This window comes from Hemicordylus capensis, chromosome 1, assembly GCF_027244095.1.
Source record: "Hemicordylus capensis ecotype Gifberg chromosome 1, rHemCap1.1.pri, whole genome shotgun sequence".
In the NCBI taxonomy this organism is placed as follows: domain Eukaryota; kingdom Metazoa; phylum Chordata; class Lepidosauria; order Squamata; family Cordylidae; genus Hemicordylus; species Hemicordylus capensis.
In genome coordinates this window covers 442,302,248-442,325,187 of record NC_069657.1, presented here as the reverse complement: position 1 = coordinate 442,325,187, position 22,940 = coordinate 442,302,248, and the positions used below count along the sequence as shown (strand labels likewise).

Sequence of the window (22,940 nt, the reverse complement as noted above, 5' to 3'; positions counted from 1 at the left end):
ACATGTGGAAAGTTATAGGCCAGCTCCCCATTATTTATATTGTTTCCAGTTGTGGTGAAACACAGAACGATGAATCGAGAGTTTGACAGATCTTGCTGCACAAAGAACAAAACATCCCAGATCATGACCAGTCAAGACAACCAACTGCTCTCTGAATAAGGCTCTAGTGTTCTTCCTTTTGCCACATCTCTCCTAAAAAATTGTCAGAGCTATTGAATCGTTGGTACTCTCAGCCGACACCTACCTTTTCCATCTCCCTATTCTAGCGCCTTGTCTGGCAATGGCTGCAGCTCTTCATGCTCTTTCATGTTTGTTTCCCCCTGGGATACATAGGCACTATTTTTCCTTAGCGCCTGAGCTATGTGGCAGTTTTCATCTGTTCTCCAGTTCTTATGAAACTACATTTCCACATCAAATGTGTACACGCTGCATTTGAAATGGGTACCTCTATAGCACACATGTCAAACACAAGGCTCGCGGGCCGAATCCGGCCCACCTGGCCATTTTATGTGGCTCGCGGTGACTGTGCCGCATCCAAGCGCCTGACCGCGCTGCCTCAGTACCCATTTGCAGGCAGAATGACCCAGTCCCAGAAAGCTAGGTAGGAGCAGGGCGTTCCACACAAGTGCCTGACTGCGCCACAGGCAGAAGGACCCAGTCCCAAACAGTGAGCTAAGTTGCTTCTTCAGATCCTTGCTTCTGCACACCCCTTCCCTGCCGGGACCCAGCACTAGGCACGACCGTGCCAGAGTCCCGATCCTGCACCTGCTGCCAGTAGCAACTACACAGGTATGGAGCTTGTTGTTATTTTCAGAACATGTTTAATGCACGAGGATGGCGTGTGATATGGTGTCTCAGGGTGAGGAAGGGTCTATACTTCTACTACTAAGACTAAGTATCTTAATAAAAAAATTCGGCCCACGACTTAGCCTGTGTTTTAGATTTCGGCCCCTTATGTGATTGAGTTTGACACCCCTGCTCTATAGGTATCCTAGAAGATGTTTTAATAATGTTGTAATCAGATGTTCCAATTTTTTATTTTTTTAAAAAAAAGAGGAATACAATATTGTTAAAATTATGCATTCCTCTTGTTTGAGTCCCCCAAAATCATCAAATCAGAATCTTAAAGAGTTGGAAGGGACCATGGAAGTCTCCTAGACAAGCCTAATTCCCTGCTCTGTACAGAAGATCCCAATTACAACATAACTGACAGATGGCCGTCCATCCTGTGCTCAAAAACTCCAGTAAGGGAGAACCAACCACTGTGCAAAGTAGACTGTTCCCCTGTTACAGCTCTTACATTTAGGGACTCCTCTGTCAGGCACAATATACTTGTGCACTATGTGGAGACTCAGTTCATTGTTAATTACTCCGCAGCTCAATTCTATGCAAGTTTACTTGGAAATATTCTTATTGAGTTCAGTTGACTTTCTCCCAAATAAGATACCCTTTCCTCGCACTCCTCAAAGTTCTGCATGGAGCTGGTCTGATTGGATTTTCTGAGAGATTAAACTGCAGGTTGCTTCAAAGATCCAACATAGTGATTTAGGAAGATAGACAACTGCCATATACCGAGTCAGACCATTGGTCCATGTAGCTCAGCATTGTCTACACGGACTGGCAGCGGCTTCTCCAAGGTTGCAGGCAGGAGTCTCTCTCAGCCTTATCTTGGAGAAGCCAGGAAGGGAACTTGAAACCTTCTGCTCTTCCCAGAGCAGCTCCACCCGCTAAGGGGACTATCTTGCAGTGCTCACCCATCAACTCTCCCTTTCATATGCAACCAGGGTGGACCCTGCTTAGTTAAGGGGACAGGCAGGGGCATAACTATAATAGGGCAAGGGGAGACAGTTGTCTGGGGGCCCACTGCCTTGCAGGCCCCCCCTAAAGGCAAGTTACATGACTGACTCCCCCAGCCACGCACCCGCCCAGGCTTCCTTCAGTTGTATTCATCCTCCAAAATTGACATGAGTGTTAAGACCTGGAGCTACCAGAACAGCATGTCTTTCTCTAGTACCATTAAATGACTTGCATCATCCACAATTTACAAAACCTTTAAAAAAATAATTTAGGATGATGTTCTATTGTGGCATATATTATATATATATTATGTATATGTATGTGTGTGTGTGTGTGTGTGTGTCTGTCTGTCTGTCTGTCTATCTATCTATGCTTTTTGTTACCACTTTTCAGCCTTACTTAAGATTTCTTTAATTCATGAGCTGAGCTTCAGTGAGGGGGGCCCCATTTTAAAATCTTGTCTCTGGGCCCACTCCAACCTTGCTACACTCCTGGGGACAAGTCATGCTTACTACCACAAGACCAGCTCCCCTCTCTGGTTTAATGATATTTGGCAATATATTGCTAAGCTGTTGAATCTCTATAGATCTGGAGAGTGTAGAACACAATTGCCTGAGCAACTGTTTTCTGCAATACAGGTCTCATGGCGTTAAGATCTCTTGGGACTCTTCTGTTGGTTGCTAAGGCTGAGCTTTCCATAAACAAAACAGAGTTGTTCAGAGCAAGCATGCTTATCTATAGGACTGCCCCTCCCTGCCTGGGTAATATGCCATGGTAGTTCTGAAAAATTCAGAATACAAAAGCTGATGCTACTTATTTTTCCTAGGCTGATGCCTATTGGTAAGAATGCAAACATTATCACTCTGCTATAGTATATTTTACACATATTTTATTTTACACATAATCAGGAAATGGCATATGTTCCCTAAATGCCTGCTTGTAGGCAGTAATGGGCTGGATGAGGGATAACAAACAGGTTGAATCCAAATAAGATGGAGGTACTCACTCGGGTGTGGGTGGGTTGGGGCCCGAGAGTTAGGTTAGATCTGCCTATTCTGAATGGGATTACACTCCCACTGAAAGATCAGATATGTATCTTGGGAGTGCTCCTGGACCCAACACTCTCTCTGGTTTCTCAGGTTGAGGCGGTGGCCAGGAGCACTTTTTATCAGCTTCGGCTGATACATCAGCTATGTCCATTTCTAGAGGTGAATGGCCTTAGAACAGTGGTACATATCCTGGTAACCTCCAGACTTGACTACTGTAATATGCTCTATGTGGGGCTGCCTTTGTATGCAGTCCAGGAACTAAAATTGGTACAGAATGCAGCAGGCACATTGGTCTCTGGGACAATGAAAGGACCATGTAACACTAGTTTTGAGAGAACTGCGCTGGCTGCCGATATGATTCTGGGTGCAATACAAAGTGATAAAGCCCTTAATGGCTTGGGTCCAAGCTATTAAAGAGAGTGCCTCCTTTCTCATGAAACCTGCTGACTTTTACGATCTTCTGGAGAGGTCCGGTTGCCACCAGCTCATCTGGTGGCAACTCAGGACCGGACTTTCTCTGTGGTTGCCCCAGGGCTCTAGAACAGTGTTTCTCAAACTTTTTGGAGTCAAGGACCGCTAAATTCTTCGTGCAAGAGTTTCAAGGACCGCTACATTCTTCATGCGCAGTTTCCCAGACCAGCAGTTAGTAAAGGGGTTTCAAGTCTGTCTATCTATCTATCTATCTATCTATCTATCTATCTATCTATCTATCTATCAGACTTCTATACTGCCCCAAACATGCATCTCTGGGAAGTTTAGAATGAAAATAATATAAGCATTAAAATAATTAAATTTGGAATCTTTTGCAAACATGGAATATTAGGGGTTCTTAACCTTGGGTCCCTCAGTTAAACTCCCATAACCCCCAACAACAATGGCATTTGGCCATTATGGCTGGGGATTATGGGAGTAGAAGTCCACCAACGTCTGGGTACCCAAGGTTGAGAACCCCTGAATCTAAAAGCCTGGGTGAACAAATTGTCTCCAGTATGTCTTCAGTATGTGCGGGGTGTGGGTGGAGGTGCTTCTGATTACTCAGTGGAGAGGGTATGTTGGGCCATTAGAAAAATTCAAAAGCTACATGGGGCCAATGAAAACAACATACAAGCAAGCCCCACTGATGCAAGAGGGAAACAGCGTTCCCTCTCAAGGCACCTCGACCACAACAGGCAGCTGGGTTTCAATCAACCAACCTTTGACTGCAAATAATGAGCATGCAAGAACCAGCAGCCCTTCAAGTGGCGCCCACTGCCATACTTTTTCCTCCATGACCCCGCACCGCATACAGTTTGAAGCTGTAAAGATAGGGAATAAGATAGCTGTAGGAAGATCTCAGCAGCACATGGAGGCAAGGCACAAGAAGGGTCCCATGCCTCCGTGATACTCTTCCTCTTCCGTGCCATGTGCAAAATTGAGGAAGTGAGTGCCTTGATTTCAGTTTGGGGGTGGGGGTTGACTCCCAGTCAGGGACCGGCACTCAAGCCTTCGGGGACCGGCAGCGGTCCAGGGACCGGTGGTTGAGAAACACTGCTCTAGAATATGCTCCCTGATAAAGTAAGAGCATCTCTTTATCTGTTTGTTTTCAAGAAGACCCTCAGGACTCTCCTATTTTCACAAGCTTTTAATGAAAATTAATTTTAATAATTTGTTTTCTCTTGTTCCCATTGTTTTTTATGTATTTTTTCCTGTGATTTTTAATATTAAAGTTTGTACACTGCCAAGAGATGTACATATCAGGTGGTATTAAAACATGATAAATACATAAATAAAATATTCTATTGCTGTTTTGATATTTTGTTGTGCTTTTATTTTCTGATTTTGATTTCTGTGTGGAAGAGCAGGGAGTGATGAAATGGTGCAGAACTCCTTTTATGCAAATAGGCTTAGAACACTGTGGCGCTGTCAGTCATAAGAGGCAGCTAGAGAGTGACAGAAGTTGAGTTCGAGTGGAGATTTGGGTCTGGTGAGGGACAGTCTCAAGGTGGAGATGTACTGAGGCAATATAAGACTGGGTGATTAGGAGTAAGACAGTCTGAAACAAATATGGGGCGAAATACAGTTCTGGGAAGGAACGAGGTCCAAGTTCATAAAGCTTTGTGTATTGTGTGTAAAGTGACTCTCTGAGAAGAACAACAACTTTGTAACCAAGCCAAGCCTTACCGGACAGTAGTGAAAACAAACCTCAAACATAAACTTAAACAAATACAGGGGAACCTTGCTATTTGCAGACTCACCACCCACAGTTTCGCGTATCTGAGGTCAGGTAGTGGACACCCAACCTCAGTATACATGGGTATACGGCAAAAACATGGGTTAAACTTGTGTATCCATAGGTCGCGGGGTGGTGGCTGGAAATAACCTTTGAGGTTATTTCCAGCTGCCATTTTGTGTGTGGGAGCCATTTTATGGCTATTAAAAAAAAAAAAACAGCAAAAAATGTGGTTTTTTTCTGCCCAATTTTGGCAACCTTTTGACTTGTGAGAGACATCATTGGACTCCTGAAGGCCCATGGAGCATGGCAGGGCACTTAATTTGGCCCTTTTCTGCATTGGGTGATGTTTGGCAATTTCTTTTGCGTCTGGGAACCTAACCCCCCAATTTCCATAGACTTTAATGCCCCATTAAATTCCCCATTTTGCTATCCCCCCCCCTCCTGTGGAATCCCCGTGCATAACGGAGTTCTCCTGTATCACACCTGTTTGGTTCTGATAGACATCCTGACCAGTGTTCCCTCTAACAGGGATTTCCAGATGTTATTGACTACAACTCCCATAATCCCCAAGCAAAAGCCATTGCAGCTGGGGATTCTGGGAGTTGTAGTCAACAACATCTGGGAATCCCTGTTAAGAGGGAACATTGATCCTGACTGAGTGATTACTGTCAAACCCTCCTCACATCTGCATAGCCGTGTTATCAAGCTAAATGAACTATAAGAGTTACAGAGATTTCATAATCTCATTGGTGGCAGCGGAGAGCAGAGTATATAAGATTTCCGGTCTTGTGATAGCAAGCATTAATTGTCCTCTTTGTTAACCTTGGTTTGCATTTGAATGGGAGACTACATGTGTGAGCACTGCAAGATATTCCCCTTAAGGGATGGGGCCGCTTTGGAAAGAGCATCTGTACGCATGTAGAAAGTTCCAAGTTCCCTCCCTGGCTTCTCCAGATAAGGCTGAGGGAGACTCCCACTTGCAACCTTGGAGAAGCCGCTGCCAGTTGGTGTAGACCAGAGTTTCTCAACATTTTTGGAGTCATGGACCGGTACATTATTTGTGCTCAGTTTCCAGGACCAGCAGTTCAGGTCACCCCACCTTGCCCCCATCCCAAGGCACCCTCAAAACAATTTCAAGCCGGGGGGGTGGGTGTGCTGCCGTAGAGAACTCTCCAGAGCTCATTTCTAGGCAGGCAGCCCTCGCTGCTGGGATAACACTCATTTAGCTTCTTTGAAATGAACATTATCCCAGCAGCAAGGGCTGCGTACATAGAAATGAGCTCCGGAGAGCTCCCAGCAGCGGTGGCCCCCACCGGCTCACAATTGTTTGGTGTGGAGATTAATTCCTCATGGACCAGAATGGACCGGCACTCAACTCCTCACGGACCGGCACCGGTCCATGGACTGGTGGTTGAGAAACACTGGTGTAGACAATACAGAGCTAGATGGACCAACAGTCTAACTTGGTATATGGCACCTTCCTATGTCCCTATATAAGCGAAAGTAACATCCAGGGTGAACACAAACTAAAAACAAACTTTAAATCACCCATCTCGGCCCCAACGTCACACAGGGTATGAAAATTTAAAAACAAATAAATATACTGAAGTGACTCTCTAGGCCCATTCACGTGATGTTCAGCACTCTTACAATGAATGTAGGGTACACAGGTACAGATCTGTATATAGGTACAGTCATTCACTCTACCTGTTAGGCAGGTACAGAAGTACACTTCCTATCTCTAACAAGGATTTGAAGGATCTGTATCCACGTTCACTTTTAAAATGCAGACAGGTACAGTCATTCACACAAACATGTGTATGAGTGTACAGACATCTATACACTTGGACAGCATGTTGTCTGAATTGGGCTAAAGTGACTCTTGAAAGCATACAACCCAATGAAAGGCACCAGGCATTCTCTCTCTTTCTCCCTCCTGCTTCATGTTTAGAAGCCACACAGAGAGGGTCTAGAAATGTATTTCAGAAATGTAGGTGTCAGTAGCAATCTTGCCCAGGGCTGACAGGGTGTACCAACATCAGATTTTTAGGTGCTCGTGTGATCAAGCACCTGGGATTTTTCTAGTGCTGAACATGACAATTGTTATTTGTTTAATCTGCTAAATGATGGCATTTAAAACAAAGCATAGAAGACCTTACAAGAAAAAGAAATAATAAAACATGTTATGGTTATGAACATGAAAATATCAATTGAGGTTTTTCAGGGTGGGGGTTGCTGTTCATATTGCTGAGTGACTATGAATAAAACCAGTTGAGATTACCTCTGGCAGCTAATGTAGATACAAAGCATTCTACAACATGATTTAGAAAATATTTTTGGTAGTTTAACTCTTGCACAAATCAAATAACGCAATAGGGCAGTTCACAGGCGCAACATTAGGAGGAAAGGAAAGGAATGATCATGCCATCAAGTCAGTATTGACGCCTGGCAATCACAGAGCTAGGTGGTTTTTATGGTAGAATAGGGGTTTACCATTGCCTCCTTGCGTGCAGTATGAAATGATGCCTTTCAGCACCTTCTTATATCGCTGCTGCTGATATAGGAGTTTCCCATATTCTGGGAAACACACCAGTGGGGATTTGAACTAACAACTTCAAGAAGCTGGGCACACTCCTGATTTCCAATCACGTGCAAGATAAAAGCAAGGTGGAGTGGGGGAAACTTGATTGTCAGTCAAGCCCCAGCTGAGTAGGACAATTTCCCTGCCTACTTCACTCAGAAGCTGGTGACAGAATCTAGGTAGGACATGTTCTACCTGGAATTAGGGTAAAGTAAGTCAACTTAAAGTCAATTGTATGAACTGCCCTAATGTTTCTTAACATAGTAAATATATGGTTTCTTTGTGTTTTATAGGAACTGCTTCTGTATATACACAACTGCTTTCTAGTTTGGGGCTACAATCTTACTCAGTAAGGCTTAAAAACATACCTTCTTCCATGTGGGACTGTGGCCTTTATATGCCTAAAGAGAAAAAATCAGTTAGTCTAATAATGATGCCACAAAGATATTGATTTGTGACATCAAGGCCAGCTTTGAGTAATCTTTCAGGGCAATGATGCTAGCAACAAATTAAGCAGGATGATTCCCGTCATGTCCTACTTGAGAGTTTTCAAGAGATATCTGGTTGTCCACTATTGGAAACAGAGTGCTGGGCTAGATGAAATTGTGGTCTGATCCAGCAGGATTCAGCCTTGCTTATGAATAAATGAATGAGATATCAAATTAAAGCACAGAACATAAAGATTTGAAGAAAAAAAGTTGATTTGCCAATTTACATCTTAAAACTGATTAAACTGACAAAATGGAAACTTTGAGACTGGGACTGCAGTTGTTGAAACTTCTGTAGCTAGTGACTGTAAAAGTTCTGGCTGGCTTCAGCTTATTGAAATGAAAGCCATTGGCTTATTGAGAATTCATGAGTAAGAGGGACAGGCAAGGGAAGAATACTTAAATGTTTTGGAATATTGGCAAACACTCCAACTGCTCAAAAAATTAAAAAAAAAATTGTCAGCACACAAGCCCAAGGGACAGGTGGGGCTGTGTGTTTTTGGTGAGGACGGGCATAACAGAAAAGGATGCCATACTATACTGTTGTCCAAGAGGCAGACTGTGTATGAATGCCATGTGCCAGACTACTTTTTTCTCCTTTTCTACCAAGTCATCTCTTTGCTTTGTTTTCTCCCACCTCTTTCCTCCCATGTTATTTATTTCCATTGTTATACTGCCTAGTCTAATAGCCCTGGGCATGTATGATTTTTCTTCACTTCTACTGACCCAGGCTCTCAGTATTATATATGGTTGCTGCCAACCCAGGTTAAAGTGAATCCAAGGCTGCTCCTAACCACACTATGAGAATTCATTCTCAAAATGAGTCTGTGAACATCCCAGGGTCATCAGGGTTGGCAGTGGCACTCATCCAAACCACAAATTCAGATTAAGAGTGGGGCTGGGAGAATTCATGAGTGAGAGGGGCAGGCAAGGGAAGGAGTGTGTGATCCTATGGGCCCCTCACCATGGCAAAACCCTAGTTTATTTACAGGTTTGTTTGGGGAAAAGATTGTAGGAGATGCAGCAGCATCTAGGAACCCAAGAACAGTTCTGCCATATTGGACCAAAGGTCTATCAAGTACAGCATTCTGTTTCCCACAGTGGCCAACTGAATGCTTCTGGGAAGCCGAGCAGAGCATGGAAGGCAAAAACCTTCTCCCACTGGTCTTTGGACATGTACTGCCACTGAATATGAAGGTTTCACACAGCCATCGTAACTAATAGTCCATGATAGAGTGTTAAGTCTGTGAAATTGTCTAATTCTCCTTTAGAACCTGGCTGTGGCCATCACCACATTTCAGGGTAGCAAATTCTATAAAATTAAATATGCATTATGAGAAGAAATACTTTGCCCATCTGTCCTCAATCTCCTACCAGTCAATTTAATGGGATGGCCTTGAATGCCAGTATTATGACAGAGACAAAAAAAATTCTTTTCTCTATCTACCTTCTCCACACCATGCAGAACTTTATAAACCTCCATCTTCTCTCTCCTTAGTAGCTTTTTTCCTGAACCAAGAAGCTCCAAACATGTTAGCCTTTCCTTATAGGGAAGGTGCTCCAGCCACATGGTCATTTTAGTTTCCCTTGTTGCAACTTTTCCAGCTCTATGATATTCTCTCTGTGATTGGGTGACCAGAATGACATACACTGACTGACATCCAAACTAATGACATCCATCAAACAAAGATGCACCCACACAAGGAGGTCCCAGAGTTGAGTGGATGCTCAGAGTTGCTCAGTCTCTTTCACTCTTGGTCTGCTTGCCCAACAGGGATAGTGGATAACTTTGCATCATTCTGTGCAACATGTATGGACTGAGGAAGAGGTTTCACAGCAGGAGGCAAGGGATGCAGAAGTGCATCTTGTTGAACCCATACAACACTAGTCTGGAATGCAAGCCCCCTACTTAGTGGAACTAGCTAATGCAACATTCTTGCCCTAGTGCAGAGTTAGTCTGGATGTCAGCTACTGTCACAAGTGTGGTTGCATCATAGATTAGTAAGAGCCCAGAAGAGGGGCAGGATCATTTGCTTAGCTTACTTTTTGTTCTAGGGAGCCCAAGGAGGAGGAAGGCGGACATCAAGAACCTATTTTATTTTTGTTCTTCTTTCCGAATCAGTGTTCAAAAAAAGGGGGGCGGCAGAAAGAAGGAATCTGAATATGTCAAAATTAGTTTTAAAAGCATTTAATGACATAGCATATATTTAACAGATAGGGTAAAAGTCTAGAGGTACAGTTCCATACAACCGAAAGCCAGTTCCAGTACTATCCTGACTACAGGCCCAGTCACTGAAAAGTCATTCCTATTAAATGTAATTTTGTTTTTGATTGTGCAGTAAGATGAAAATTGTTCATTACAATAGTTACAGTGACAGAGAAATGCACACTATGTATCAAAGAGCAAAGGTAATGTAGCAAAATTATAACACAGTGCAGCAGCTGACAAGCAAGGAACCATTGGAGTAACATGACTTTTTCCCCAGTAAATGCTTCAGTTCCACTTTTACACTTAATCAATGATTTTAAAGGGTTTTTATTATACATCTAGTCTTATTATACTTTTTACTAGAATTATTTGAAACATACAATATAATGTATTTCAGCAAAAAAAAAAAAATTGAAATTACAGATTATTTAAAACCGTTATCAGTATGCTAAGTCCTTCTTGTCCATACCAACATTCTTAACTGTCGTTGCCAGATGCAGGAAAAAACGTCACGATCGTGTTAATAATAAACAGATGCCTGCATACAAATGGTTTTGGTCTGTAAGTTAATCGAGCTGCACTCTGTTACGGTAAAGAGAATTACACTACCATTTCGTTAAAGGTTAGATTCGCAGTGGGGAAACTTGAGTAGTCAAGACTCAGCGCACCTCAGATGAAAGTGAAAAAAAAATTGTACATTTTTCTCCGATGGGCATGTTAACTTTAGAAGCACTGCTGCCTTGCATACCAATAAACACTACAGGTGGGGGAGGGTTGTGTTCCAAGACAGCCTCACAAAATTGAGGAACAGTTTAAATAGTAAGATCTAATCTACATTAACTTCATTTTTAAAAAAAGAGAGAGAGAAACGTGGGGGGAAAGAAAAGAAAGAAACCTGGTTCTCTCTTACACAGAAGCTGCCCAATGCACCTCAGACCTCTGTAACTTTAGAATCTTTTTAGTGTTTTTTTTATTTTGAAAATGCTATATAAATAAAAAAAAAATTAAATCACACTGAGGAACATTAGGCACGGAGAGTAATGTATTGGTTCTGAGCTTGCATGCTGGAATTCCACTGGAACGGTCGGAGAAGTGCAGCGTGTACAGATAGAGGGGAGTTCACTTCTTTTTCCCAAAAAGGCTGAATCTTTTCTCTTTGTCTTTCTCTTTGTCTTTCTCCCGCTTCCCGGGACTGGACTCGCTGGTTATTGTAACGCTGGCTGGCAGGGTCTGGGCACGGCTCGTAGCTGGGGTGCTCTGTGTGCTTGTGGACAGCTCGATTTTGTCCGAGATCGCAGAGGTGATGGCCTGGATCCATGTGTTCATTTCCTCCTGAAAGAGGCATTCATGTTATAAAGAGTCCAGCTTTCCTGCACCTTTTAAAAATTAAGTCTTGACATGATGTGCAAGTTGAATGAGGATGGAAGACACTGGCATCACCACTGCTGTGAACATGGAAGCAGCTGCACCAGTGTTCCCTCTAACAGGGATTCCCAGATGTTGTTGACTACAACTCCCAGGATCCCCAGCTGCAAGGGCTTTTACTTGGGGATTCTGGGACTACAACTCCCAGAATCCCCAGCTGCAATGGCTTTTACTTGGGGATTCTGGGAGTTGTAGTCAACAACATCTGGGAATCCCTGTTAGAGGAAACACGGAGTTTTGTTTTTGACTGGCAGTTGCACAAGTACGAATGGGGGAAACCATGGGGTACCCACTGCTTGGGTAGCTGCTGGTCAGAAACAGCAGCACTGCTGCTTCCCTGTCCGCAGCAGCGCTGCTGTCTTTTGTCCTCATTTGTTGTGTGCATCATGTCAGCAATTAAGTTTTGCACACCATGTCAGCAATGAATGACGTCAATGTTTTCTAAATGCAAATTTGACTGAGAGGTGGAAAACATGCACAAAATGGCTGAACTGGTGGTGGTGGTGGGGGGAATGGGCAGTTCATCTAAAAGAAGGACTTGTAGGTGAAGTCTGGGGAAGAATCTGCAATTTGGTCAAAGGCAGGAAGGCATTTGGGGGTAATGGAGCCTTTTCTGGCTTCTTGAAACTCTTTTTGGATTGTTTCTTTGCTTATTGCACTCCTGCCTCCAGATGGAGAATTTGGGAAAATTTTGGTCCTTTGCTGGATGGGCAACTTCCCTTGGTCTGCAGAAAACAGAGTTGTTGTCTAGACAGAGAAGGGCCACAGCAAGGTCTATAGCAGCAAGTTCTGAATAGCCTGCAGATTCAACCTAGAGATGAATGGCCATGATGAAGAGATACACTGGCGATGAAGAGGAGGTGGGGACATGCTTCCTACTACCATCATCTGACAAATCCCATAGGTCCCTCCCCCAAAGTTTATGCACATACCAAATGAACTAACCAAATGAACTAACCAAACGTCAAGAGCTAGAATTAGGATCATCATAACATACAGATTGAGGGTGAAGCTTTTTGCCAACCAATGAAAGGTGAAAATATATTCCTTAGCAATTAATATAAAGATATCATGGCAACAACAGGACACTGACAGACATGCTGTGCAAGGGTATGTCAGCCTAGTAACATTGTGTTTGCGCAAACTGTGTTACACAAGAATATGCCTAGCAGAAATAATGGGCTTACTCTTATATAATGCAATGTGCACAAATGTTGTGTTTGTACAACGTTACCAGGCTGACACACTCTTGCACGGCATGTCAGCCACCATTTCAAAAAACAACTCAAAAGATGGAAACTCACGTCATCTTTGGCTTGGAAGAGGTACTCATTGCCATCAATTAGCCTGTAATAAAGAATAACAAAATAATATCAGGTTCTCAAGTAGGAACAATAGCTACTAAAATCTTTGTTCTTCTCAGGACAAAGATAAAAATTAGAAGATCGATCTATCTATCTATGCTGAAGAAGTGCAACCAGATAATCAGCACAGCAAAGACCACCAACCAAGGTGAGGGAAGGCTAGCTGGAATCAATAGGACTTAACCAGTAGATGAAACATCCCCAGGGAGGAAGCCACTGTCTCAGGCAAGGTGCAGTAGTTCCATAGGATGGGGGCAGCCACCAAAACGGCCTTCTCTTGCACGGCCTGCAAATGAGCCTTCCCCAATACAGGGCGAAAGGGTCTTGCAAGGTGCTTGCACAGGACAAGCAGAGGCATATGGAAGCAGACAGCTCTTCAAGCAACTTGGCCCCTAACTATTTACCACTTTAAAGGTCAACACTAGGGATGTGCAGAACATTTCGCTGGCAAAACATTTCGGCTCAAAATGGGCCATTTTGAGTGTCTTGAGCTTGAAACAGAACACCATCTAAAAAGGGAGCCTGTTTGAATGGAGCAGAACCACTCCCGTTTCAATTGAAATGCTTCTACGTTCTGAGTGCCATTTTGGAGGTTTGTTTTTCCCTTGCTGATTAGTTTGCTTGCAATGGCCTCCGATTGATCTGTGATCTCCTTGCTTCTTGGTTGGCTTGTTATAATAGAAATCAAGTGTTGTCAACTGTGCCCTCATTGGCTGGGAGGAGGGAGGTGGGAACACAAAAGGAGGGACTTTCAAAATATATTCAAACCAACTGGGAGGCAGAGAATGTCCTTATGCCTCTCTTGTGGAGGATACATCAGGAGAGGAGGAAGGTAGGTTTGATTCTGTTGTTTTCTTTTCTCAGCACTGAGTACATATGGTGTGCTAAGAGTTGACACTGACTTGATGGAACTTAATCAATCAATCAATCAATTGCTGCTGCTGTAACTATCTGGTTTTGCTGGATTTCATATTGACAAATGCAGAACTTGGGTGCTTGTCTTTAACCTTCCTTGAGCTGTGGTTTGTTTTGCTTGTGAGATACTGTTGTGCGAGAAATGGACAGTGGCAGCGCTCTCTCTCTCTCTCTCTCTCTCTCTAAATTTTATTTGAGATTAACTTCTGTGTCTGCTCTACAATCTGCATTGCTAAGCACACCTAGTCAAAATGTGGCTGAAGTTGCTCTAGCTGAGCTTTTATGGCTATGCTTGCTGTTGGGACTGCTGTGGCAGCTGTTGCAATGCTAGGAAGTAACATAATTGTGGTAAGAGAGCAAAGGCACCACAAAGACAATTTTTAACCTTTCCCCCCAAACCCCATAGGATCCTATTGGGGTTTGGGGGAAAGGTTAAAAATAGAATCCTAGGGGAATTTGGGGGGAAGGTTAAAAATTTGATAAAAATTGTGTGTCTTGCCCACTTCTATTGTGGGTTGGGTGGTACGTAGCGTGCATCATGCCCTACCACCCAACCCATTTTGGAGTCCCTAGGAGTACCCATGGGAAACAATGGGGTGTTTCAAGTTCCCCATGTTTCCCTATGGCCAAAACACTGGAAACATCTCAAGTTGTTCTGCTGAAACAGCCGCATTTTCAATGGAATGTTTCAGCCATTTTGTGTTTCATTTTGAGCTCAGAACAGAATACAAAATCTGTTTTGAGCACATCCCTAGTCAACAGCAGCACCTTGAATTGCATGTGGAAACAAGCTGGTAAAGAACTGGCCTAATGTGTTCCTTGTGCTAGTCAAGACTTTTGCAGCTGCGTTCTGGACCCCCATTCTTAATACTCCCGTAACTGAAATATGGATTTGGAACATCCCTACTGGGCAGAGCACAATTCAAGCAGCAGATTATAGGTGCCGGGACTCACTAGCCATACACGGGGTGTTTTCAGGCCTTGCGGCTGATGGGGGCGTGCAGCCAGTCTATTGCTAAAGCTCAGTGACAGGGAGGGAGGGGACCACAACAGCATTATCTGAGGGCAAGATACATTCCTCTGAGATTCTTGTGCTGCGGACATCTTGAGAGAGGAGATGACCTCACAAGAGGGGGTCCCTCCCCTCACAAGTCCAGGTGTGACTGTGGGGAAGCATTCAAGGGCCGGTCCACGTATGTGCCAGGGGATCAGTGCTGAGGCTGCTGTTCTGGAGAAAGCAAGGCAGGAGCAGCCCAGGAAGTCCCCCAGTTCTAGAGAAGACATGTGGCTTTCTTGGGACCTAAGTGCCAGAATCTCCCTGCTGCACCTTCCATTTGACTGCAGCCCCTCGGGAATGGGGCCATAGCTCAGAGCATCTGTTTTGCATACAGAAGGTCCCAGGTTCAATCTCCAGGTAGGGACTCCAGCCAGAAACTTTGGGGAGCCACTGCCAGTCTGTGTAGACAATACTGAGCTAGGTGGACCAATGGTCTGATTCAGTATAAGGCAGCTTCCGGTGTTCCTGTGTCAAGCCAGGCAGGAGCAGGGAGGCAAACTTCTGCTTCCCTTCCACAGGGGCGACTTACAGAGGTTTCAGTTTGATGTTGCTGCACTAACCAATATTCAGGAGGGTATCAAAAGGCTCAGCAATATGCAAGAAGCTGGAATCCTTGTTCACAAGCAACAGACATATCTGGGTCTTAATGTTTTAAAGCTTAGGAAGAATTACTGAGTTTATTTTGTCTCCTTCTGAGTCATCTGGATGTGGGAAGGCAACAGATTTCCTTGGCACAACCCCAGATTTGACTCAGTAGATCCTGCTATTAACAATGTGTCGGAATAATCAGAAGAATACAACAATGTGGAAAATAACCAGTGAATCACATAGCTGGAGGCTTTCGCTTCAATGAGGGATATGCAGAATTATCTGAACTTCCTCTGTCTGAGAGCTGGTGTCTCAGTCTCTTTACTTATTACTTTAAGACGCTTAATAATTTCTACCCTGCCTTGGTAAACTGCTTAGAAACAGGTTACTTGCATTGCTTTGTTGGTTTAAAGAGAATATCATGCCGAACCACTTTTAACATGGTGTCAGGGGGAGGACTTATTTTTAACCTTGGAAAACCTTACTATAAATATTTGAATAAGGGTTTGATTGCATTGCCACTTGAAGATAGAACTGCTGCTTTCTACACTTGGAAAACAAATTGTGGGGAAGGAAGTAGCCAGTGTTCCCTGTAACAAGGATTCCCAGATGTTGTTGACTACAACTCCCACAACCTCCAGCCAAAGGCCATTGCAGCTGGGAATTTTGGGAATTGTAGTCAACAACATCTGGGAATCCCTGTTAGAGGGAACACTGTTACCCACTCCAAATATCTGCTTAAACAGGTATTTAGAGGGTGTGTAGAGAGACAATTCAGATGAATAGCCCCCCTTCATGATAAAGGGATGCACCGGGAATGTGTCAGGATGTCCTCCACTGAGGTCCTGGCAGGCACACTCTCAGGGCAATTCCTTCCTTGTCACATGAGCCAGCCTGCATATTGTCCATACTGGCTCAGTGCCAGTGACTGCTGAAGACACACAGTGATGAGCTCATAGGCATGATGCTGTCAGTTAATAGTGCTATAAATCCAGTCAGTCATCAGCATGGAGAATCACGGGTGAGCCTAGCTGAAGCATTGCTCACAGCAAAAAGGGGCTCTGGGACTTCCAGGATTTAGAGTTTGGGTTGAATATCTTGAATTTGTATTCAACCCAAATTCAAGGTACCTGGCTTAGTAACTTGAATTCTTGGATCAGACTGTATTGTTTTGACATTTATGGGTACCGTAATCATTTATACAGTAATTTCTAGGTCTCTACTTGGATGAGGTTTTTATGGAACAGAGTATATATGTTGGCCTTCTCTCCTGATATTCGGAGTGGGGTTGGGTGGGGGGATTATGTTATATTTTATTGTGTGCACTGCCCAGACATGCAAGTTGGGAGGTATATAAATGTGAAAAATAATTAAAATGCTGGATACTTACTATCCTAAAGGATCAGAGACTTTGATCTAAATGAGATTTCAGGAAATAAAACTTGTTCCCCAATATTTTGGGGCGATATCCTTGATATTGGGGTGAGATAAGCAAAATATCTATCAGTACTCAACGTTCCAAAAACAGGTGGGCTTTAACATGGGCTAGGTTAAATTTATTACCCTCTGCTCTGTTACAAGGGGAGGTACTGAGGGTTCCCCCTTGTTGGTCACCTCTGCTGCTGTGAGGGTACTGAGGCTGAACCACATGTTCTCTCACATTGTTTATCCTCCACAGATATGAAATTGAAGCTTCAGTTTAAATCAGGAGTTATGTTTTATTGCTGAAGATGATAAACATGTATTTAAGCCTGTTGCCAATGTTGATGTGATGAGGATTAAAGCAGAGAGGAAAGAACTGCACTGTTTATAACTTTTGCTGATTTCTGTTTGGGTTATTTATTTATTATTTATTTATTTATTACATTTCTATACTGCCCCACCCAAGAGCTCTGGGCGGTGCCCAACAAGTAAAAAGCAAAAACAAGCACCATTTAAAACAAACTACTTAAAACAATATTAAAACAGGTTTAAAATAGTTCAAAATACTTAAGAACAATTTAAAAACCTTGGAAGGCCAGGCCAAACAAGTAAGTCTTTAGGGCTCTCTTGAAGGCCAACAACGAGCCCAAACTACAGATATATCTGCCGGGACTGTATTCCATAGGCCAGAAGCAGCTACAAAGAAGGCCCGGTTCCGAGTCGCCACCAGACATGCTGGTGGTAACTGGAGACGGACCTCTCTGGATGACCTCAATGTCTGAAGGGAATCATACAGAAGAAGGTGCTTTCTAAGGTTACCCAGACCTAAGCTGTTCAGGGCTTTAAAGGTGATAACCAGCACTTTGTATTTGGCCCAGAAACATACTGGCAGCCAAAGCAACTGTTTGAGAACAGGCATAATATGGTCTCTCTGGGTTACCCCATTTTGAACTAACTGAAGTTTCTGAACTAAGTACAAAGGCAGCCCCACATAGAGCTCATTGCAATCGTTGTTCCTGGAGGTAACCAGCTGATGCACCATTCTTTTGAGATCATTCTCTTCAAGGAATGGACACAGCTGTTGAATTAACTGAAGTTGCTGGAAAGTGCTCCTGGTCATAGTTTCCAGCTGGGATACCAGGGTGAGGCCTGGATCCAAGAGCACTCCCAAGCTGTGAACCTGTTCCTTCTGGGGGAGTGTAACCCCATCCAGCACAGGAAGATCTAACTCATCCCTCAAATGATGATCTAATTCTAATCCCCCACAATGAGCACCTCCGTCTTGCTAAGATTTAATTTGTTGTCCTTCATCCAGCCTATTACTGCCTGTAGGCAGACATTTAGGGAGTGAATGCCATTTCTTGATGATGATGAAGATAAGGAGAAATAGATTTGGGTGTCATCAGCATACTGATAACACTCTGCACCAAATTTCCTGATGATCTCACCCAGCGGTTTCATGTAGAAGTTAAAAAGCATTGGTGACAGGATGGAGCCCTGAGGAACCCCATATAATAGCTCCTGTTTCAAAGAGCAACCATCACCTGTGAGATAGGAGTGGAACCACTGCAAAGCAGTGCCTCCTATCTCCAACTTCCCCAGGCGATCCAGAAGGATACCGTGGTCAATGGTATTGAATGCTGCTGAGAGACGCAAAAGAACCAACAGAGTCAGACTCCCTCTGTCAATTCCCTTGTAAAGGTAATCCATTAGGCCAACCAAGGCAGACTCAACCCCATAGCCTGCTCTAAAGCCAGTTTGAAATGGGACTAGATAATTGGTTTCCCCCAAAAACTGCCTGGAGCTGGTTAGCCATCACTCTCTCAATCACCTTGCCCAGCCATGGGAGATTGGAGACCGGCCTATAACTATCCATCACTGAGGGATCTAGGGAAGTCTTCTTAAGAAGTGGTCTAATCATTGCCTCCTTCAAACAAGGAGGCATCCTACCTTCCCTCAGAGATGAGGTAATGATATTAACTAGGCCATCTCCAACAATTTCCCTGCTAGATAGAAGCAGCCAAGTTGGGCAAGGATCCAGAGAGCAAGTGGTAGACATGCAGCTTGTCCATGTCCTCAGGCATCACAGATTGAAACTGACCCAATCTAATACTGCAAGAGGGATTGCTGGACACCGCCTTCATAGACTCTTCAAAACAGTGGAGTCCATGTCGGCTCAAATACAAGAGATTTTGTCTGCAAAGAACCCATTAAAAGCATTACAGCAGACACATACTCTCTGGGGACTGGTTCGAACTGGAAGGAGCCTGAACCAAACTCCTCACAACTTTGGACAACTCTGCTGAAAGCAAACCAGCAGAAGCAATGCACGCAGACCAGGGTTGTTGTTTTTTTGCTGCATGCACTGCTCCCGCAAAAACATTCAAATGGGCTCTATGCTGTGTCTGGGCAAATTCGAGTCTTCTCCTCCACTTCTCCACCTTTCACTGGTCTTTGACTGAAATAAAATAATTTAAGTTCCAGGGCCTATGACTTGTACATTGGTTGCAGTCCTGTGTGGCTTATGAGCTAATCCCTGAATGGAAATCCTTGTCCACATGGTGGCAAGACCTATGAGGAATGGTTGACAGAGCTGGGTACGTTTAGCCTGGAGAAGCGAAGACTAACCTGAGAGCATGCCTTTCTCTACAAGATCCCCACCGCTCATTAAGATCATCAGGAGGGGTCTGTCTTTGGGTGCCACCAGTTCATCTGGCGGTGACCCAGGATCGGACCTTTTCAGTTGTCGCCCCTAGGTAGTGGAACATGCTCCCCATGGATATAAGAGGATAATCTTCCTTGAAGGCCTTCATAAGAGCTTTGAAGACCTATCTTTTTAGCCTGGCCTTTAATGATGACTAGGCACAGCGGGGAAATGCTTGACTAACAAGCAGAAGGTTGCTGGTTCAAATCCCTGCTGGTACTATATCGGGCAGCAGTGACATAGGAAGATGCTGAAAGGCATCATCTCATACTGCGCAGGAGGAGGCAATGGTAAACCCCTCTTAAATTCTACCAAAGAAAACCACAGGGCTCTGTGGGCGCCAGGAGTCAAAATTGACTTGATGGCACACTTTACCTTTAGTTTTTAATTTTAAATCTGGTTTAAATGTTTTTTTTTTTTAAAAATTATTGTTTTATTATGGTTTTATTTTATTTCATTTAATGTAAACCGCCCTGAGCCACTTTAGGAGGGGCAGTATATAAATTGAATAAACAAACAAATAATTAAAATAAAGTAGGATATTCTAGCCATTTTCAAATATCTGAAGGGCTATCACACAGAACTTAGGAGGCTGCCTTCTATTGAGTCAGATGACTGGTCCATCAAGCTCACTATTGCCAACACTGACTGGCAACGGTTTCTCCCAGGTTTCTGTCAGGAGTCTCTCTCAGCCCTACCTGGAGATGCCAGGGATTGAATCTGAGGCCTTCCGCGTGCATAGCAGATGCTCCACCACTGAGCTATAGTATGGAGCAAAGGTGGCATACAAGGGTCTCCCATCCAGGCACTGACCACACTAAGACCTGCTTAGCTTCATCAAGGTGGCAGTATCCTGTGCCGTTAGAAGGAGTAACCTGAGGGCAGGACTAGAACCAGTGGGTTCAAATGACAAAGGAGCAGAATTAAGCTAGACACTAGGAAGAATTTCCTAACTGTAATAGTGGTTCAACAGTAGCACAGTCTGCCTCATGCAACAGTAAGTTATCCTTTGCTGGAGGTTTCCAAAGAGAGGCTAGACAACCACCTTTTGGGGATGTTTTAGCACTTTTCTGCACTTTCTGCATAGGGTTAGACTAGGAGACCTCCAAGATCCCCTCTTAACTCTGATATTCTGTTATTCTACCTTATGACCAGACATCTCAAGAAAAACACAACCCAGTCTCCCCTAGGCCTAATTCCAGTCAAGATTTGGAAGACAAGAAGGTAATCATGAACAGTTTTGAGCAGACTAGGAATGAAAGGACAGTCATGGAAATCACACAAGAACACAGGAAGGCACCAATGCAAAAATGAAGAGAGAGGACTCCTCAGAGGTGCACTGAAAATATTTTTTATTTACATGCACGTTTTGACAATGGTCTTATCACTGATTTGCCAAACTGATTGCATAGAATTTGCCTCTTAGGGTGCTCCTGAAGAAGAACAGCAAGGCTTGAAGCATCTTGGTGTAAGTTTAAAAAAAAAAGGTCACCTTTGAGCCCTCCTCTCTCTCCCTTGTATGATGAGGTCCAACCAACTCAACCAGCGCCCGCCACAAACCAAGAGTGGGGCGTGTTCTGAGGTGCAGTGCCTTCTGCAAAGCACACGTGTTCGATTGCAAATGTGAAAGGGTTTCCTGGCAGAGTAATTGATGTGGACAGCTTCCCTGAAGGTAGGGATGTTTGAAAAGCACTGTGGGGGTGGGGCGACCAGGAGCTGCCAGTTCCTATCTCTGTCAGAATCAAGAGAGGCTTCTCCACAGAATCATCTTCTGCAGGGAAGAGACAGGCCCTTACCTTAGTTTGAACACATGCTTCTTCTTCTTGTATTCAACCGCCACTTCGCAGGTTGCTTCTTTTAGGCTCACAGGGATCTCACTGTGGTAGGGAATGCCAGAGGACGCAGCCTTGGCATCTTTGTAAAAGCCCATCTCTTGGTTGTTAATAACGCAGTACACATTATGCCAGGATCTTGGGAGACAGAGGAAACAAAGAGGTGAGCATAGGGCTGCTTCCATGAATAAGCTTACCAGTTTGCAAAAGCAGAGCTTTCCTATTACATAAGCAAATCAAAGCTCACCGCTGGGAGTTGAGAAACAGATTCGCATGGAATAAGGATGGATGACATAACTCCCTTTCTTAAAAAAGTGTAAGAAGTACTGACTGTCAGCAGAATTAAAAGGTTCTTTCTAAAGACTCCCCAATACTATAATATTAGCATAGCCAATAAGTAGGCGCACTGGCTGATGTCCAGACTAAACCTGTACTGAAGTGTCAGGGTTTTCTGTCACGCAAGGGGACTCCCATTATTTTCAGTGATCTGGCCCCACTGCCTCTGCAGCCACCTGTACCTACTAAAACTATGTCCTTGAGGGTCTCTCAACCCTCTGGTACATAGTTTCATGAGGTGCATGGAGTTGTAGAAGTAAAAATTGTGTCCCTTGCCATGCAATACAAAACCCAGGTGCATTGGCACAAGATTATTCTGGATGTCAGCCACTGTTTAGCCACAGTTTGGACTCACCTGTTCTCACAGGCTTTTAATTAGAATTAATTTTAATAATTTGTTTTAATAATTGTTTTATGTTTCTGTTTTTATGCTACTGTTTTAATTGTGCTGTATTTTAATCTGTGTTGATTTTTAAATATTGTGTTAAATTCTGTACGCTGCCTAGAGATGTACATACCAGGTGGTATAAAAATATGATAAATAAACGAATAAAATAAATAAGTAAGCACATGTGATGTTCTCAGCTGTCATGTGCCATGGGTTCCAAACCTATAGGCATAGATACATTATTCATTTACCTTTCAATGGTTTCTATCCTGCCTTTTTTGATCTAAGACAGTGTTCTTCATGGTAAGGGCCAGAAGCCAGTGGCGGCCCTGATCAACTTTAAGTGCAACTCCCTGACTAGCTGTTTATTGGGCCTATGTGAAGCTTTGGCTGAAGCTGAATATTCTGCACAGTCCCCTGGCAGCAAGAAGGCCAGAGGTGCCTTCTATCAGCTTCGGCTGATACGCCAGCTGTGTCAATTTCTTGAGATAAATGACCTCAAAACAGTGGTACATATGCTGGTAACCTCCAGGCTTGACTACTGCAATGCGCTCTATGTGGGGCTGCCTTTGT

At 43.8% G+C, this 22,940-nt stretch overlaps 1 protein-coding gene and 1 long non-coding RNA gene across 4 annotated transcripts in view; one reads left to right on the top strand and one right to left on the bottom strand.

The window, feature by feature from the left end:
- The first annotated feature begins 654 nt into the window (after window positions 1–654).
- Window positions 655–21,613, top strand: LOC128323173 (uncharacterized). Its single transcript, XR_008306180.1, has 3 exons — window positions 655–789; window positions 13,185–13,273; window positions 20,967–21,613. It is a non-coding gene; the product is annotated as an uncharacterized LOC128323173 (long non-coding RNA).
- Window positions 10,300–22,940, bottom strand: part of SPTBN1 (spectrin beta, non-erythrocytic 1) — a 277,913-nt gene continuing 265,272 nt past the window's right edge. For all 3 annotated transcript variants that reach the window (XM_053245880.1, XM_053245883.1, XM_053245886.1), the window contains 3 exons: window positions 21,608–21,781; window positions 13,066–13,108; window positions 10,300–11,668 (listed from right to left, as the gene is read on the bottom strand). In XM_053245880.1, coding sequence (XP_053101855.1) covers window positions 11,456–11,668; window positions 13,066–13,108; window positions 21,608–21,781 — 430 coding nt within the window. In that variant the 3' untranslated portion in view covers window positions 10,300–11,455. The remainder of the gene's footprint in view (window positions 11,669–13,065; window positions 13,109–21,607; window positions 21,782–22,940) is intronic.